Source organism: Columba livia, chromosome 4 (assembly GCF_036013475.1).
Source record: "Columba livia isolate bColLiv1 breed racing homer chromosome 4, bColLiv1.pat.W.v2, whole genome shotgun sequence".
NCBI classification, from domain to species: Eukaryota; Metazoa; Chordata; class Aves; order Columbiformes; family Columbidae; genus Columba; species Columba livia.
The window spans coordinates 46,177,473-46,197,034 of NC_088605.1; the positions used below are offsets into that span (position 1 = coordinate 46,177,473).

The 19,562-nt window shown below is 45.2% G+C and overlaps 1 protein-coding gene across 1 annotated transcript; it reads left to right on the forward strand.

Annotated features, from left to right (window-relative positions):
* Positions 1-12,948: 12,948 nt before the first annotated feature.
* On the forward strand, positions 12,949-16,972 carry SFRP2 (secreted frizzled related protein 2). Its single transcript, XM_005500843.4, has 3 exons — positions 12,949-13,754; positions 14,406-14,486; positions 15,901-16,972. The coding sequence occupies exons 1-3, from the start codon at positions 13,262-13,264 to the stop codon at positions 16,203-16,205; spliced, it is 879 nt and encodes a 292-aa protein (XP_005500900.2). The 5' UTR covers positions 12,949-13,261; the 3' UTR covers positions 16,206-16,972.
* The last annotated feature ends 2,590 nt before the right edge of the window (positions 16,973-19,562 follow it).

Consider the following 19,562-nt stretch of genomic DNA (forward strand, 5'->3'; position numbering starts at 1 on the left):
GGGCATTTGGCTTTCCTGAACTTATCAAGATACCTTTGAATGGCTGCACAATCATCTGGTCTATCAACCACTCCTCTCAGTTTTGTATCACCTGAGGTGATGATACACCTCATTTCAAACTTGCTGAGGGTGCACTCTGTCTCCATGTCCAGATAATTAATGAAGAGGTTAAACAGAACTGGTCACAGTGAAGACTAAGGTGAAGAAGACACTGAGTACCACAGCCATTCTGTGTTCTTTGTCACCAAGTCCTCTGCCCCATTCAGCAGTGGAGCCACATTTTCCCCTGTCTTCCTTCTATTGTTGACATACCCGTAGAACCCCTTACTGTTACCATTCATGTCCATTGTCAGATTCAATTCCAAGAGGACTTTGGATTTCCTAACTCCATCCCTGCACAACTGGACAGAATCCCTATGTGCCTCCTGGGCCACCTGCCCCTGTTTCTACCTCCTCTATGCTGCCTTTTATGTTTGAGTTTAGTCAGAAGCTTCTTGTTCTTCTATGCAGGCCTGCTACTGCCTCTACTTGGCTTTCTGCTCATCAGGATGGACCATTCTAAAGCTTGGAGGAGGTGATCCTGGAAAACAAAACAAAACAAAACAAAACAAAACAACAGTTTCCCTGGACTACTCTTCTCTCCAGGGTCATATCCCACAGAATTTTTCCAAGCAAGTCCCTGAACAGGCCCAGGTTTTCTCTCGGGAAGCCCAGGGTTGTGGTCCTGCTATTTGCCCTGTTTTCTTCTTTCAGGATTCAGAACACCATCATCTTATGGTCACCACAGGCAAAGCCATCCCAGTTCTATGCCTCCCTAGCCAGCTCTCCCTGCTTTACAAATATGAGATCCAGCAGACCATCTTTTCTCTTTGGCTCCTCAATCACCTGTATCAGGATAATACCATCAATGAACTCCAGAAACCTCCTGCGTTGCTCATGCCCTGCTGTGTTGTCCCTTCAGCAGGTATTGGGGTGGATGAAGTCTCCCATGAGGACAAGAGCCTATGAACATGAGGCTCCTTCCGGCTGTCTGAGAGTCTTATCTACTTCTTCCTGGTTAGGGAGTCACAGTTAAAATTATTAACTTCATATTAGTCTGTAGCTTGCAACATTCCTGCAAGTGTTTCTGTGCAATTGTTCTTCATCATAATAAGAAAGAAATAAAACATAATGCAGGAAATAACCTATCTGTGTGTAGTCGAGCCCATCTTCTTTTTTTACAGTTACTTTATCTTTGGGACTGGCAACTTGCAAAGGACACCAAATAATGAAGAAATAATTAACAATTAATAAATAATTTTCACCACATTGTGCTGAAATCAATAGATAGTAAGTCACAATTTGGGAGATCCAGACTTATATCTTCAAAAGCAGTGTTTGATTAATGGATGCCTGGCTTGAAGACATTTGGCTCCCAAGCTCCCAGCCACCACATGAGGACTACAGTGCATAAGGTCCCCTTCTCCACAGAAATATATTTCTAAATTCTGAATGCCATCATGCACAATGGAATTTAGGGAAGGGAATAGCTTTTAAAAAACAGTCCTGATTTGGTACCCACAGATGAGAAAAAGCTGTAACCTGTCAAGCTATCACAAGAAGTCAGGCTCTTTTTTCATTTTACAGAAATCTAACCCAAAAAGTAGCACATAACTACACATCTCTATCCCCTCCAATTTAAACACAAAAGGGTAAAGTAACTGATGAGTGTTGAGGAAGCAACTGATACACTGCCTCTTCTCACCTCTTCTCACTGCCTCTTCATACCAACAGCATGATGTTATAAGTGAGTGATGCAAGTTCAAATGTATGTTATGGTGTAAACCCTCCTAAAATAGTTCCTAAAAACAGAGATATGTAAAGTAGTCAGAATTTGTCCCTTCCTTATGAAATACATCCTCCCTACGCAAAAACCTATGTTTAAAAATAATTAACTGTAAGCAGGAAGGTGCAGTCTTCCCTCATAGGCAGAAGACATATTGTCCTAAAAGGGTTTTGCCAAAACAGAGCTTTGCTTACACTGGTAACAGAGCTGAGCAGCCCATATGCTGAGCTTAATAATAAGGTATGTTCCAGAACTCAGAGCTGCAGGAGACCCAAAGGGCCTTGGGGTGCCATATGGGTATTAGTGCATTGACTCCAACAATGTCATAGCCCCCTTCGATAGAAATATCACACTGAATTGAGCAAAGTTGAAAACAGAAGCCAGGCTTTCCCCAGCCCTGTGTCTCTTTCTTAGAGCCACCCCTCTGCTTTCCCAGAACCAGGCAAGTTAAAGAGAGAACATATGCACACATTGCTATAAAGCAGAGTAAAGTAGCTGGGAACCGACACCATTAAATGAGTGTGATCTCATCTGCTTAATGTATGAGGCAACATAAGAAGGGAAACCTCAAGAAACTGATCATTATTCTCCAAAATTAAATAGCAAAAGGAAAATCTGCTCAAGCATAAGATAAGTATTCATGGACATATTGCAGATACAGTTAGTAATGCTAATAGGTCTGCTACAACTATAAACAGGTCAGAAATGCCAGATGCTTTTCTCTCTTCTTCACAAAATCAAGAGGTCTAGAAAAAGGACCCCAAAATTCAGAGACATATCCCAAAAATAACAGCAGGCATTTCTAACATGTGGTTAACTCCTATGGCTATAGGCACAGCTGTGCATTGCATAGCATTATAGAATTAAAGCTGTTACCTGCACACATTCTAAATGCACAGCATTAATGACACAGCCCATCTAGGAAGAATTAAGGATTAGTTATCATTTCAACCCAATGAAAGAAGACCTATATTTCTCTTTTAGACACCTAATTCACAGGAGAATCATGCTTGCCAACACTCTGAAAAAATAATCTTTCGGAATTCTTGCAAACCCACTGTGTTATGATTTCATCTCATGAAATACAACACCTTTACATTAAACCTCATAAAACTAAATCCTGCTGGATCTCTTCCAGGCTCAGAGAATAAACAGCTATATCAGTGATGCCTAGAACAGTAAAATCTGGCCCACTGTCATATGGCAGGTTACCATTTACAGAGGGGAGCAGGTCTGCAAACAGCTAATTCACTTTGCTATTACAAAATCCTCACATATAATGAATTTCTCACATAATTGGTCTAAGAAATACTTCTAAGGGAAAAAAAAGAATGCTTTGAACACCATAATACATATTTATTTCTACTATTTTTTTTAACATATTCCCTGCCTTCCTCTTAATGAAATATGTGCTGCAGAGCTGCTCTGGTTTTTAGCAAGCACGAGCAAGTTTAGTTGCATCTGGAACTCTGGTGGACAGCAAAGGGGGTAGATTTGTTGTCAAAACAGTTCAAAAGCACAGATTAATATATCCAATGAGATTATTTTGTAAAGCCTGATTATTTTCCCTTTGCAGTCAGAAGAGCTACACAGATTCCTTTCAGTCTTGCTGGTCCCACCCAGAGCATGAGTAAGAAGGATATTAAAATAACCATTACAGGTACAATTACACCAGGCAACACAGATCTAATGCGAAACCCCTCCTCAGGAACTCAGAGCAAATGCCCACCATAGATATGAAGACCAATGTATGGCCAAAGAACAAAAGCGAATTTCTATGTGAATTAGATTCCTCCCTGTCCCCCCCCTAGCGTTACGCCTTGATCCCAAAATCTGGGCAGAGGCTGGCAGGTCTTCATGTGGAACTGCAGTTACAGACCCAGATACACAGCTGTCATGCATTCCTGCTGTCTTTCTAATCACTTAGCAGGCTAATTACGACTCAGGCAAACCACAACCAGATAATCTTCACTGCCGAAGCACGCTGGGTGCAATCATGGGAGCCAAGGCTGACGTTAACCAACACCACCCTTCACCATGACTCGAATTCCCCAAAGGTTCCCCTCCTCGTTTATTCCATTTTGACCACAGCACTCTGGATTTTAGTAGCCAAAGCTGGAAGACTATATTTCTATAGTAAAAAGGGGAGGTTGACAGCACCATAAACTGCTTGTGGTTGGTGACATGAAGCAGAGGGAGGAATCCCAAATTGCATGGGGAGGAGACCTGCTGAGGCCTCAGCAGGCAGGAGCCACCAGGGAAGAGACAAAGGTTCCCTGGGAGCTGTCAGGAGGTCCTTTATGAACCAAGCAGAAGAGAAACATCCCTGTTAAGATGGTTGATTAGATGATGTCATGGTAGGGCAAGGTCACTGACCCCATCACTGGAAATAATTAGGAGGGGATGTGAACTTGGAGGACAGCAGATTGTGCCTGCAAGCTCCCCATCGAGCAGTAGACAGTGCAGGACACCTTCACCACCCAGGAGACACCACCTGCCCAGTCTTTCCCTGGCATGGGGAAGGCTGACACCTTAGGAAGGCTCTCCATGGATTTAGGGCTATCACAAACAGCAAGTGACTTTTGTCAGAAAACTGCTGTATATATTGTGTCTCAATGTGTACAAACACTCGAGGCTGGGAGGAGGCAACAGCAGCTGTCTGCACACTTGAACACATAAGATGCTCTAACTCTCAATATGGCTAATGACCCACCCCACAATTAGTTGCTCTTATTAAGGGCACATTGCAGCTGACTGTGCAACACACCACCATGTGAAATCAAGGAGTCCACAGGAGCCAACCATCCTCAGGGAAAGAAAAAAAGAACAGAACACAGGTAACAAAATACCAAGCTAAAGTGAAACACTGATCTGACCTAGTATTGCCATTCTTAAGGGTTTATTCTGATATTTCAAGAAGCATTTTCAACACAGCTTGTGCCAAACCAGATTAAAATAACAAAACTTGGTTTCAGCTTTGTTCATCTTTTTCAGTGGGAACACTTTCAAGCTACAAATGTGTAACATTACTAAGTAGCAAAGGACATATGTCTATAAACCATGGTACCATTATTGTCAATGTTTATAGACCTACTCAAAACAACATAACTTCACCATTCACTCACAGATGTAAATATTAATTCTAAGCTGACCCTAACAGACTTTCTGTTACGATTTTATTTACAGGAACTAAACAAACCTTGTTTGCCCTGAAACCTTATGGGGAAAAAATATTACACAAGTAAACCAGAGAATTACATTCTCACCTTTTTTTTCCAAGCATGACTCTAAGTTTTCCCTGCAGGGGGTCAATCAAGCCAGCTACATCTTGTCTGGGAACATCGGTTATAAGATACTCGCTTCTCTCAAAACTAGCAGAGTTTCCATCAGACCAAAATACCAAGCATCAATTTGGATCCCAAGGTCAGATCTGCTAGCTAGGTTCTATTCTCAGTCAAGTTCCAGCCTGCACCATTTTTGTATCACATACAAACAGTACAACAGTATCAGAATAAAGGTGCCCAATAAATCAGGCAAGCAAGCTTTCTGTCTAGTAAAGCTGCTGCTCTAGTACATCACAATCTCTCAAGAAGGAAATTAAGATAATAAGCTAGGAGAAAAGCACAACAATTCTCTTTTCTGCTACTCAGTGTCATGACTCCCTTGCTGCAGTATAAATTTCATGCTTGAACACCCCCACCAACTCACACAGAAGTGCCACTTTGGTCAGGAAAAGGTTTTCTACCTTGATGAAGCCACAACTTGCTTTGGGGTAGAACAGAGAAGTCAGGCTGGTGAACATCCAGCAATTGCACCCTTCTTCAGCATGCTGTTACCCTGCCTTACTCATACCCCTTCCCAGCTACCACCTCAGCCATGACGGTTCATGGTTTAGCTCACAAACTATTTGGGCAGAGTCATAATGGCTAGTGGAGTGCTGAGCCCCAGAGCCTGGGCACAAGTGGACTGAACACTACCAAGTACAGTTGAAACTTGATTGAATCAAGCTTCAGGTTGGAAAAGTGAGGAAAACTGCTTTTGAGCAGAGAGAGGCTGAGATGGACTAGTCACACAGACAATGGAGAGATGTGAATATTGAAAATAATTGAAACAAATAATAAGTAAAGGTATGTAAAAAGCCAAAGTAATAAATAAATGTGTCAGGTGGTTCTAAAATTTACCTTTGCCTAGGTTACATATAAGCATTTGCATGCACTGAGAAACAGTACAGGTGGGGAAAAAGAGGGTGTTTAAAATGTATTTCAGACATGGGTTTCTTTACAACGCTATCCAGGTTTACTTTTCTGTGTCATGTTCAGGAAGGTAAAACTGTGAGTTTGTAATCTGAAAGCAGGAAAATAGTAGAGGAAGAAAAAATGGGAGATGATGACCCAAAGTTTGAATATATTCCTTGCTAATGAATACATGTTAAGTGACTGTTGTTCCTCGCTTTTCCAGTCATTTCTGAACTTCCTGAAAACTGCAGATGTAATATCATCATAAACCATGTCACCCAAACTGCTTCTGGGTCAGCTTCTCCAGAAGTGGCCCCAAACATCTGGATGTTTTTATTGTTTGGAAACACCAACTTCATAGAGTGTGAATATATTTTAATTACTAATTATGTGTCTACAAGTTTCATTACTTTGTAATTTAACTTAAATCCAATACAGAGACTAATTTGTTGATTTTTATCATGTCAGATTGTTCTGATTGTTTAATTGCTTTATTTTAAATCAGGTTTAAAAAAATTTTAAATAGAATAGCTTTGGGCAACATGTTCTCTTGATTTTAATTTAAAAAAAAAAATGTTTTACTACAAATTATTATTTAAAAATAATCTATCTGGAAAAGTGACATGTCCAGACCTTGAGGCCATTAGACTAGTTATTTACCTATAAACCTGACCCTTCCCCTAAAAGCAGTAATTGGTTCTGAAAATGAGTTTCTATACCTGCCTCTCTTTCACACACATTTACAGTCATTTTCTCTGTCAAGCCCTGCAGAAGCAGAGAGGTGGTTATTTTGCCCACACATCTGCAGAACTACATGACCCCACAGCACGTAGACCCACTCCAATGCTCACCACATGTCCACGGCTTGGGTCACCCATTGGGGGAAGCACTACAGCACTCATGGACACAGATGGCCAAAACCTGCCTAAGTCTTGACTTGGGGAGTGAAATTTGGAGCTAAACCACTCATAATTAGCAACAACCACAAAACTGGGTGTGGCCAGCAATGGCAATATTTTTACCTCCAGACCGCCCTGCCCAGGCAGAGGCAGCAGTTCTCCTTTCTTCCCTCCTGCAGCACCTGTGCCCAAGCCAGAGCCCAAACCCCTTGGTGCAAGCACTCTGTCTTTCTGTATGGCCCACACGAAAGGCACCCGCTCTCTGCTCGAGGTGCTAGCGGCTACCAGGCTGCACGTTAACAGCTGCTGGGAAGAAAAGAAACATATAATGCATTATAGCTTTTTAAATAAAATATACCAGGAACATCAGGTACCATGCAATTGTAGTCCTCTAGGGCATGGTCTGTGCTATCTTTACTTGTCATCCAGCACTTAGATTAGATAGATAATAAAGGGAGCGGTAATTGCAAACAGACATTCTGCATGAGCAAAAATGCCCACCATGACAAAACTGTAGCCAGATATAGAGGTATGTCAGATAAATTTGAAGGATCATAACTTGCTAAAGCACTAGCATGCAAAGAAATCTGTGTTTGTATGAATATGTATGTGTGTGTGCATAATACAGCATCCAAGCACCCATATTTACCATTTAGCATAAACCAAGGAAAGTACAATGCAACATTAAAAAACAGAGCCTTGGAATAATATTTAATAATGTTCCAGTGCAAAACATTCCAAATTGGAAAAACTAGCCTGAAAATTTTAAGATACTAATCACAGGGAAAATGTTGAGGGAATAACCACTAAAATAAAAATTAAAAACCCTAGAAAACTCCTTGTGACAAGGTTCTGTTTCCATTTGAAAGTAATCAGCCCCAGTTTGATCTTTCCGCTCCGTGATACCAAACCCTGATTAAAGGTGGTCTAGAGTTTCAGTCCCTAAACGCGGCGTTTCTGGAGCAAAACAGCAGCGGGTAGAAACACAGTGCGATGGAAGATGCGCACCCGGTGTCCCCGGGCAAAGAAAAAACCGACGTGATGTGCACAGGCGCCACCAAGAGGTTCTTCTTCCGCAGCCCAAGGATGACTTTTCCCCCGGAGCAGCACCCTGTCCTGCTCAGGCACCCTGTGAGAATGAGCCCCTTGCTCACACCAGGCGTTTGCTGCTGCGTTTTCAATGAGCATTGCAAATGGAAAGGAATAGATAGATAGATAGATAGATAGATAGATAGATAGATAGATAGATAGATAGATAGATAGATAGATAGACAGATAGATAGATAGATAGATAGATAGATAGATAGATAACGGTTCCTTTCCGAAAAGAGAGGAGTGGAAGATACATCTACAGCACATGCAGTTTTTGACAACAGAGCTTTCATATGTTGTGGTAACAGAAAACAAGACTTGCCCAGTCCTGGATCTGGAAAATGTTAAATTCCACCTTATCAGCCACCAAAACAGAGTCAGGAGGAATCTGTTGCTGAGCTGCCTCCCATGAAAGCCTGTGCAATCCTATTTTTTTCCTACCAAATGCAATTGCAAGATTCAAATAGCAATAATATTTTGGTAGTGTGATGCTGGAGCTCGTTTTTAAAGATAAGCAGACACTTTCATCAGATTTTTTTTCATCATGGGGAGAAAATCAGTTTTGTCCTCACCTCTGCCATTTTATGGGCCAAAGACAGTAAACTAAAAAGCCATATCTTCATTCCAGCAGCAGCTGGTGGTGAGGCTGGGCACCCTTCAGTGGGGAAAGCAGTACCCATTCGCCTGGTAAAGGTGGGTGCTTTGGGCTGGTGAAGGCTTGGCTACCCTCTAGGGGTATGTGCCTCCCTCTGTGGTCACTGTTGGTCTCCAATCTGCCACCATGGCAAACCAACTTGTGAGCTGCCCAGGGACCAAAAGCTCAGGATTTTCTCCAGGAAGGGGAGGAAGATAGCAGCACAGCCTTGAACCAAGCCTCCCAGGTAAGTGTGCAGGCACCACAGTGGCTAAGGCTGCAAGGCATCTAGCTAAACTTTGAACTAGCAGCATGGGTTGGACTAGATGGTCTCCTGAGGTCTCCTCCAGCAACAGTTATCCTATGATAAAAGGTGATGCTGCCTTTAGGATGGTGACAAAGGAATATGGGGCTCAGGCTGGGGAAGCCATCAGCCTTCACCTCAAGCTCATCACATCAGCAAAGCACCTCAATGAGTCATAGATCTGGGGGGTGGAGGAGGGTGTCTGAAGAGGTGACCACATACATACATACATAGCCAGATAAGGGACTGAGTGACCTCAAGGCAGCAGATTTGGAAAAATATGCAACAGACAGAATAACAAATTGATACTATTTATTGCTGCCTGCATTAAAGCAAGTCTTGCCCACTCTTTAGCAAGTATCAATGTATCTTCCATTTTCCACTGTGCCTCCAGGACTAGCCAGGAAAAGGTAAAGGAAAATCTGAGTTCACACCAAGTCTTGAGAGCAAGAGGAAGCAGCACCATGGTTTCAATATAGATGGCACAGACCAGGCACACTCTTCAGAAAACAATGCTACTCTTAACTCCTTGCAAGCACCAAAGAGTCAGGTAATTTTCCCCACAGTTCATTCATCTTCAGCCCCATCCATCAGGTAACTTTTACTGAGGTTTCTGGGGGACACAGGGAAAAGAACTGGGATTGGGATCTTTTTTCTAGTCCGCTCATTCTCATACCTCACTCCCAAGATTCAAGGTGATTTAAGCACTTAAGGATTAAAGATGTTTTAACAGCTTGTATTGCTTTAAGCATCTAAGGTGGCTTAAAAACTTATGTTACTTTCACGTGTTTAAAGCAGCTTAACCGTCCATGCCACTCGATGGATTTACAGGAGCTCAAAAGCCTATGCTCCCCTACAAACAATAAAAATGTACTCTAAAACATCATTGCATTTTAAGTGTGCCGTCCTGCTTGGCTATCCCCAGGTCGCCCAGGGCTTTACCCGGGCTAAACCCTCCAGCCTCCCCGCTTTTCCGGTTGGGGATCTTAGAGCCCTCACCTGGCGGCTGCGAGCTCCGGGGAGAGCGGGCCCTTCCCCGCAGGCACCATCCCTGTCCCCCAGGCCCCGGCCCTGCCTTCCCGGGCGCCTTTCCGCCGGCCCGCCGCGGGCAGCCGCGCCTTCGCTTAAAGGGCCGGGCGGGGGCAGCGGCGGCTGCTCGGGGCTGCCCGCTGGGCGGGGGTCCCGGGGTTGAAACCGCCAACAGCCGTAAAGAGCTCATTAGTTTCATACTCGATTAAGCGTGAAACCGCGGCTGTTTATTGGCCTGAGCGCTTGCAGCGAGATACCCCCCACCCCCGACAGTCCCCGACGGGGAGACACCCGTCCGCCCCGGGGATACTCCCGGACTGTGCAGTGCCCCACTACCCCCGGCCCCGACGTGTGCCCTGACAGCCGGGAGAAAGCAAGGGCTCCCGGGGCAGCCCAAAACACAACCCCGCTCCCCAAGGGCTGCCCAGACCCACCTTTCACCGCCAGCTGCATCCTCCCCAAAAGGTGATGCAAGGAAAGAGAAGCCACCCTAGGAAGGCAGGGCTGCAAGGTCTCCCTGCCCTCAGCAGCCACCCAACACTGCAGGCACACTGGCATCCCCTACAGAGACAGCCCCACGGGTGTCTCCTTCTCTACCCCATTACCTCTTGAACACACTGGCTTGGACACCCAAAGTTGCTCTTCCTTCTTAAGCTTTGCTAGGCTTTGAGCATTTAGCATAAAAATCATCTGGACCCTGTGAATGGAGCAGCCACTCCACACATCTCACACCCAGCCCACATTTGTGTATGGGCCCCACTAAACCACAACTGCTGCAAATGGCATGCAGATCCACAGGCTGGGAAAGCCATACCCGAGTTTGCTGCAAGGAGCACCGATAGCAACCTCCTGCTCTTGCGTTTTCCCCTGCAAGGGATCAGAGTGAGGGCAGCCATGATTGCTTGGGGCTGCAGGCTTGGGCTGGTTTTGTTTACATGATCTCAGATAGTTTCAAATTTATAGTAAATTAGTTTGCCAAGGGTGATTAAAAATGGAAATAGTAAGGTCTCGTAAAGCCTCATTTCAAATCAAGGCTTAATCCAGGAAAAACAGTGTGTTTTTCCTCCTTCTTTCCTGTGGGCTGGAAGCAAACAAGCAAACATTTCTGGTGAAAAAAATTACCAGATTTCTGTTGGAAATGTCTTGCTCTCTGCCACTGAAAATGGTTATTATCTGTAGTCTAAACAGAGTCTCTTCAGATTTGGGTCCTTGCTTCCACACAGCCCAGCAGGCTGGGCCTGTGAAAAGCAGTGTACGGGGCTCCTGGAAACTTATGGAGCAGGAAAATTATCTTCTGATCATGCCAAGATCTACCTGAAGGGATGTCCACTACTCAAAAAATGAGAAGCAGTGAAAAAAAAAAAAAAAAAAAAAAAAACAGGAAAGAGAAAAACAAACCACAAACTCATCAGTTTTACAAAGATGTGGTGAATAGCCATTCAGGCTAAGGGCAAACGTGCTAGTAGGTCCCCTTCCGCTGAAGACAAGTTTGGGGACAGAGGCCAGTGGGACCAGCACTGCGAGCTGGAAATGACATCTGTGAGTGGCAACAGCTACAGCCTCTGGCAATCCTCAACATTTGGCAAAACAGGCTTAAAATGGGCACCATAAGTCATCAGTGAGGCTCAGTGCCATGCAAGCCAACTGAGGCCAAGAGCTTACAGATTTATGGTTTAAAGTTGAACACAGATAATAAATGACAAGAATATATGGATCTGTAAGAAATAAACTACTTTTAAGCCTTTCCACAAGTGATATTAGACATTGAGGACATTTATTTTCCAGGTATGAAACGAAGTAACAGATAAACTAGCCTACAGGGAGATAACATCCATCAGCATGGCTGCTGGAAAGGATCTTGAAACCTCCTCTGAAGGAGCTGGCACTGGCTTCAGTGCATGACAGCAGCCCGCCTGGGGCAGCAGCACAGCCACTCCAGCACAGCAGTCCCCTGACTTCCCTGGGGAGATGCTGCAGGTTCCATCTTTTTCCTATGCCACAAGCAGTGATCTGGACCTCTGGACATAACAGGGATCCTGTGATTTATAGAAGTCATCATGGCTAAGGCTAGCTTCTCATAAAAAATCTCTATAAGGAGATACATTCGGTAGCTGATTAATGAATGTGGTTTACCACAAAAATGATACTACACAGGCCTACTCTTTTCAATACTAATCCCATAAATAATATTACTAAAAATCCAAGAAATATCCAACTTGCACTGAAGCTGCATTGTGATCCCAGTGCCTTGCCTGTTGTCTTCCCCTTTGTGGTAAATCAACACAAACATAATTCTTTAAGGGAGTTTCTAGGTGAAAACAGGAGTGAAGGGAAAGGGATGCGCCTGTGCTGCACCGAGCCAGACTCGCGCTTTTAGCCTCAGAAAAAACGTGCCAGAGGAAGGTATTTCAAAAGCACTTGGATGGTTCCACCTGGGGAAAATCCCCTTCGGCAGTCGGGGACAATCCAGCCCCGGGGTGCACTGTAGCCCCCACTACTCCCGCGGGGCAGCCCCCGACGCTGGGTGCTGCCGAGATGGAGGGGGCCAGGAGAACCGGCAGCCCCCAGCCGCTGCCTCCGGCTCCAGAGCCAGGCCGAGCTGTGCCAGCATCGCAGGGAGGGGGCGGAGGTGCCAGACACCCCCTGGGGGCTGAGGGAGCAGACAGCCTCGCCCCCTGCTTGGAGAACGGGCCCTTTAAGCTGGCAGCGAAAGCACCAAACGTGGGCAGGGGGATCCAGGGGCAGAGAGGCGTCCCGTCGCCTGGCAGTAGCTGTGTTGGCGGCAAAGCTCACCTCCAGCTACCGCCGGCCCCCGAGCAGCCGCTCTTCCCCTACCCGGCCGAGGAGCTCCTCGAGCTTTCGTGGCTCTTTGTTCGCGGAGATCTTTTCCCCCTTTCCCATGCTCGCACGGTAACGTTTCTTGCAAGGATTTCCTGCCAAAAGACAATCCCCCTTAGCAAAAGCAGACCGAGAAAGTAGTGACCAATCCTTTCTGGATGGCTGTCACCAGGCTCCTCCCAGCCCCCGCTCCCCCTGCCATTTGCATACAAAAAAATCCAGAAAACTCCCGTTTGCCCCCGCATCTTGCTCAGACCCTCCGTCCCCGTCTGGCAGGCAGGAGCCCGGGCTGGGGGACGCTGCCTGCGGCTGAGGGCAGCGGCGCGCCACCCGCTCCGCGCCCCGCCACCCCGGCCCCCCAAGCTTTTCGCCAATCCCCCACCACCACTTCCTCCGCGCCCCAAAATGCAGCGCTGCCTCTGCGCCCTGCTCCTGCTGGCGTCCCAGTGCATGGCCTCGGCCGCCGGGCTCTTCCCCTTCGGGGAGCCCGACTTCTCCTACAAGCGCTCCAACTGCAAGCCCATCCCCGCCCCGATGCTGCTGTGCCGGGGCATCGAGTACCAGAGCATGCGGCTGCCCAACCTGCTGGGGCATGAGACGGTGCAGGAGGTGCTGGAGCAGGCCTCCACCTGGATCCCGCTGGTGCAGAAGCAGTGCCACCCCGACACCAGGAAGTTCCTCTGCTCCCTCTTCGCCCCCGTCTGCATCGACGACCTGGACGAGATCATCCAGCCCTGCCACTCGCTCTGCGAGGAGGTGAAGGAGAGCTGCGCCCCGGTGATGTCCGCCTTCGGCTTCCCCTGGCCCGACATGCTGGACTGCAGCCGCTTCCCCAAGGACAACGACCTCTGCATCCCGCTGGCCAGTAGCGACCACATCCTCCCGGTCACCAGGGAAGGTAAGAGGGAGCCCGCCAGGCTGGCCCAGGCCGGCAGCACCTACCCCCCGATGAATTGCCCCGACACAGGGGTCCCTCCCCAGCCTTCTCCAGGGGAGCAGAGGCCTCTCCCGCCCGTTAGAACACGCCTCGATGCTCCGAAACGGGGATCGCGGATGAAACTCAAAGAGGCTTTCCCGAGGGGACCGGGGAAACCGCAGGCACCGTCGGGGAACTGGTACCGGCTCGCAGCCCCCGGCCTTTGCCCGTCCCCCAAGAAAAGGTCGGGGAGCCCGGACTCGAGCCGCGGGGCTCCGAGAGGGACATCCTCCCTCTGCAGAGATCATCGCTGAAGCGCGGGGTTGGGGTGTTTTGTGTCATGTCCCCCCACTTTACTCTTTCCACCGTAAAAAAAAACAAAAACAACCCACCCAAACCAAACTTTTGGTTTAGATGTGACTTCAAATCACACCGTGCCCCCCTCCAGCGGGTCCGCAGCAAGGTAAGGCGCGTCAAAGTGCTCGGATAGCGCCGGGGCTGGGAGGGGGAGCAAGGCGCAGGGGCAGCCCCTCCATCGAGGGATGGGAAAACGGTGTTTTCCGAAGGGGTCCCAACGCCACCTGCTGTTCCTTTCTCCCCGAGCCTGATGGGGACTGTCCCTTGCATTTCCAGCACCCAAGGTCTGCGATGCCTGCAAAAACAGAAATGAAGATGATAATGACATCGTGGAAAACCTCTGCAAAAATGACTTTGGTAAGTGGAAGAAGAGCCCTCTTGGTTGAAACTTGAGGGCTTGGGGTCAGGTAAAACTCCCAGTGGAATGAGGGATGTGCCTAAATAAAAGCAGGGCTTTGTCTTGTCTGCAGATGGACTCATCTGACCACTGGGTCATGAAAAACAGAATTCCACCTTGGAATAAAAAGTAGCCCTTTTTATAGTCCTTTTCTGTTTACTGTTTCAAAATAGTGCTCTTCTATGCGTATGTTGCTGGCAAGCCAAACAGAAAGTAAAATAAAAAAAAAAAAAAAAAAAAAAAAAAAAGGGTTCTTTCATCCAGACTATTGCCTGGGGAGAAGTAGAGCAAAGCTTCATTTAGACATATGAGAAAGCTGCATAACCAATCTCACAATAAGAAAAACTCTCTCTGCAGATTAAGAACGAAGCTCAATATATCATTTGACAGAGAAGGTAATGCACAGACAATTGGGGATATAAACTTAATGGGAAGATCTGGGGTTATAAGAGGACGAGAAAGCCCCTTTGACACAGACAACTGAACAGCACATTATCCACACATTTGCATTTCAAGAGAAGAAGGGAATAAGGAGGAGAATCCTTTTATAATAGGTCAATGTTTATACCTTGAAACATATTTGTAGTATAAATATCCACAGCAATTCAAAAGTCTTTCTTTAAAAAAGAATCTACCACCTAAAAACTGAAACCATGACTTTGGGACATAATTGCTAAAACAACCAATAGCTTTGGCCTGGCAAATTGCACTCAGATAAATCCTCCTAAAGCTAAACATGCCCCACAGATTCTTACAGAGCCTTGTATCCCCCTCCTAGTTATTTTACCAAATCAAATGCAGCTGTTGGACCAATTTGCCCTCCACAGGATCTATTCTTTCAAAAAAACAATGCATGTGAAATATCATTTCCTTACAGGTTTGCCTAAAATCCTCTCCAGCCTAATAAATTAAGTTTAGAAGTTTTCAGCCACAGCAGAGATCAGGTTTCAGATTAAGTCTAGGTACTCACCTCCCCACCTCCCCTTAAACCCTAGTTTTGGGAAGACTGTCTTCTCCCAGAAAAAAACCCCGAGGTGCTGTTTAATGCAGCAAACCTGCCCTCTGTCTGTTTGCAAACAGGAGAAAAGCCAGAGAAAATATTAATTTAGAAAGGAAAAAAAAAGAGGGGGAGGGGGGAGAGGAGAAAAGAAACCAAAAAAAACCCTCCACTCTAAGGTTGATTCAAACTGAAATGACTTGCATGCCCTTTGTGGCTTTAGAAATGGAGCCACCTGCTGCCTCTTCTGTCAGCCCTGACAGTTTAATTAGCAATAGGGCACCTCCCTCCCCAGGTCCTCTTTATGTGCACTAATGGGAAAAAAACCTCTCAATCTCTCTCCCTCTCTCCACTTCCCCCTCCCCTTGCTCTATTAGCCTTGAAGATAAAAGTGAAGGAGATTGCCTACATCAATGGGGATACCAAGATCACCCCCGAAACAAAGAGCAAAACCATCTACAAGCTGAATGGGCTGACAGAAAGGGATCTGAGGAAGATCGTGCTTTGGCTCAAAGGTGGCCTCCAGTGTACCTGCGACGAGATGAACGACATCAATGTCCCCTACTTGGTGATGGGGCAAAAGCAAGCTGGGGAACTGGTCATCACCTCGCTGAAGCGGTGGCAGAAGGGGCAGCGGGCTTTCAAGCGGTTCTCTCGCAGCATCCGCAAACTGCAATGTTAGTGGCTTCAGCTCCAGCCACCTCCAGCAGCCGCCTCTGTCCCGAGCTCTCGGGGCTTCCCGCACCTTCTTACTTCGGCCCTTCTAAGCCTTGAGATGCACCGGGCATGAAACATGGTGACCGCTCTCCGAGAGGGGAGGGAGCCCTCCGTTCCTGTACATAGGGTAAAATGTAATAAAAAAATCATGACTATTTTTGGGAAGTATTAAAGTATCTCACTTAAAGCTTTTTTTTTATGGTTGCAAATGTGACTTTGGTCTGAGGTTTTTTCCTCTTCATTTTGGTAATGCTGGTTCATTTATATTGCTGCTTCTCTGTATACATGCATGTTTGATGTGCAAAAATAGGAGATGCAGAGAAAAACAACCACATATGCCACTGGCCTGTCACGGGGGTATGACTCTTTCACTGAGGTGAAATGGCTTGCCATCTATATTAATGCTATAAAGGTCATGTTATGACTCTTGCATGTGATACATAGGCATCAGTAAGAGTATATTAACCATTCTCACATTTTATTTTCCACAAGTCTGAGCCCTTCTCTCTCAGAAAAAAAAAAAAAAAAAAAAAAAAAAATGAACAAGGTTTGGAGCTGGTTGATCTGAATGCAATTTTTTAAAAAATATTTTGCAAATTAAACCATCTGTAGCCTAACTGTAATATACCTAGTGATTAACCTGAAAGAGTTGTAAAATATTGCTTTAATTAACCTTGTAAATACTCCAGATAAATGTTATATTCTTGTATATAAACTTTACATCATAGTTTACCCATTGTCTCAGTCTGTGTTCACTGCTTTGGGAGAAATGGGAGAAAGCTGTCCAACTGAACTTTGTCAGGGCAAAGCAGAATTTGCCCTTCCAGCACAAGTGGCCAGCAGAGAAGCATGAGGAAGCATCTTGTTCTGTAATCAGAAAAAGCATAGTGGACCTCATTTCCCCAAAGATGAACCCATGAGACACAGGACTGAGGTTCAGTCAACTCATTTTAATATGCGTCTGTTGAGCTCTTCAAGATGAAGAGTTTTCTGTGGCTCCTTCGTTCGACCGCTTGCATTGTCACACAGAAGACTGCTCCTTGCTGATGGGGAATCGCGGTGAGACCATTTGTTTAAAAATCAAATCCATTTATCCATTTCTTACACTTGAAAAAGACATATTAAGGAGTGCTAGAGTAGACTGAAGAATCTCATTTGCAGCTAGCAGTTCAGAACAATGGTGGAGCAAGGCATGTTTTCTGTGTATGTATGCTCACTATTCTTACTGAGAAAGAAAATAAAACCTACCTAATAGTGTAACTAGAGGAATGTTTTTCAGCATTTTTCTTACAAATGTCTTCTGATGAAGAGCATTACCTGCTAGAATTTCATTGTACTCATCCTGAAAAATAGTATTGCTTCCCAGTGCTGTCACACATAAAACATTTTTCTTAACTTCACTGAGAGAATGAGCAGTCCAGTATTCACAAGGACAGTGTTTTATGTTAACCATTCACAGAAAGAATACAAAGCCAACACCAGATTTTTCTTTGAAGTAAAGAAATCATATTAATTTTATACATTTAGTGTTAATTTTTTCACCATCAGGACAAAACCATAAAATCTAAAGATCCAACACGCTACATTTGTTTTAGAAAAATGCTTTTCCCCCCTCTCAAAGTCTTCATGCACTCACTACACTTGGTGCAAAACATGTTAGAACTCTGACCAAGCAAGAGAAGAGCAGTCCTCACAAATGTCCTCAAAAGTGTAACAACAACAACAACAAAAACCAAAACCAAACAAACAAAAACACAAAACAAAACACCAACCAAGAGCAAAAAAACAAAAAGCCCAGTTCAACACTGGCTCTTTATTATTTTGCGAAACAGTATCTTATTTAAAGGCCATCACTAAAATGTCATTCGACCTTGTCTTCTGAATGGATCTGGCTTCCCAGGAACCAGATTTGGGTCTTTGTGCTACAGTGTATTTATCCAGTACTTTGTCCATCATGTTAGAGAGCCATCAGCATCCAGATGTCACATCGCTCTAGCCATCTCAGTGTATACTGTAATACCTGTCACTGAACAGCCTTGGTTTTAGAGGGGAGGAGCTCACAAATGCAGAGAACCCAGCCAAAGACGAGCCTTCAGAGAATGGGCTTGTGCTGCCTGGTGTAGGAAAGTGCTTTGGAGAGGCCGTGATTGCAATGCAGTCTCTGGGGACTGACAGCGAACAGCCAGGACTGCTCCACTCAGCCTGCCTTACAGATACTAAGTCCTCTTACAGCAACCATAAAATTATCTTAATTGGGCTGTCCTAGAAAGCAGCAGTACTGACGCTGATGAGGACAGACAGGTCACAAGTTACTCACTCTGGGGTCGTGTTAAGGCCAAGACTACATAACAGATTTCTGCCAAATCCCTTGGATGTATGACGACACATTACCTATGACTAACATCGTTCTGTCTTAAGAGAGCCCCAAACATTCCCATTCCTCCATCACAAAATAAACACCATTACACCAGCAAAATCCTGTTCCTGTCAGGGCAAATTCAGGAGAAAAAGAATAAAATAGACTGGCAAACATTCAATTTTACCAGTACAATCAGCACCCTGGACTAAGAAAATCCTGCCATACAGTGAGTGCATGCCTGTTGATAAAACCTTATGCCTGTGGCCCTGAGCTGAATCGTGGGGACTGTCCACCCTCAGGGTGGACTGGCAGAGGCAGGATTGCCTTTCAGGGTTTAAGCAGGATGTAGGTAAATGTGAAGAGTAATAGGACTGGTGTTTTCCCAGTTCCGTTCCACTACCTTGTGCTAACAGCACTGTGTTAAAAAATGGGTTATATTCACCTCCCCAAGGAGAGAGTGTGCTGGTGGTTGTTATGCTGTTTCCGAAGGTGTATAAACCAGACAGTGCAAACTATTCAACTGAAAATTAGGATTTTAAAGTCACAGCCTGAGGAAATTTCATCTTCCAGATGCTGGCAAAGAAGTAAACACGTTTTTTTTTTTTTTGCATTTTTAACCTAAATCTTACTCGCTCAACAATAACTGAAAATCCTTGACTGTGCTAGGCAAATAGTGAACCAAACATGTAACAAAACAAAAAATCTCTGCCCCTGTTACTTCTGATCAGTGTGTCACACGTACTTCAGAGGAACTTTATTACCTGGTATGGTATGGTTTAGTTCTGGAAGACTATTTTTTTTTTTTTTTGGTAATTGATGAAAAAAGGCAACCCACTGTTGCATTTTTCAGACACTTTTTGTCTTTTTCTAATTAAAATAACATTGTTAGGCAGCCAATTATTTAGCTCCCATTGTATTTGCTTTCATAAAAACTACAAAAGCAGTTGACTACAATGGATTAGT

Excerpts from the sequence above, each read along its gene's own strand:
- SFRP2 (XM_005500843.4), top strand. The coding sequence starts at position 13,262 with ATGCAGCGCTGCCTCTGCGCCCTGCTCCTGCTGGCGTCCCAGTGCATG. Across the intron at positions 13,755-14,405 it reads CCTCCCGGTCACCAGGGAAG|CACCCAAGGTCTGCGATGCC; the intron begins GTAAGAGGGAGC and ends TTGCATTTCCAG. Across the intron at positions 14,487-15,900 it reads CCTCTGCAAAAATGACTTTG|CCTTGAAGATAAAAGTGAAG; the intron begins GTAAGTGGAAGA and ends TTGCTCTATTAG.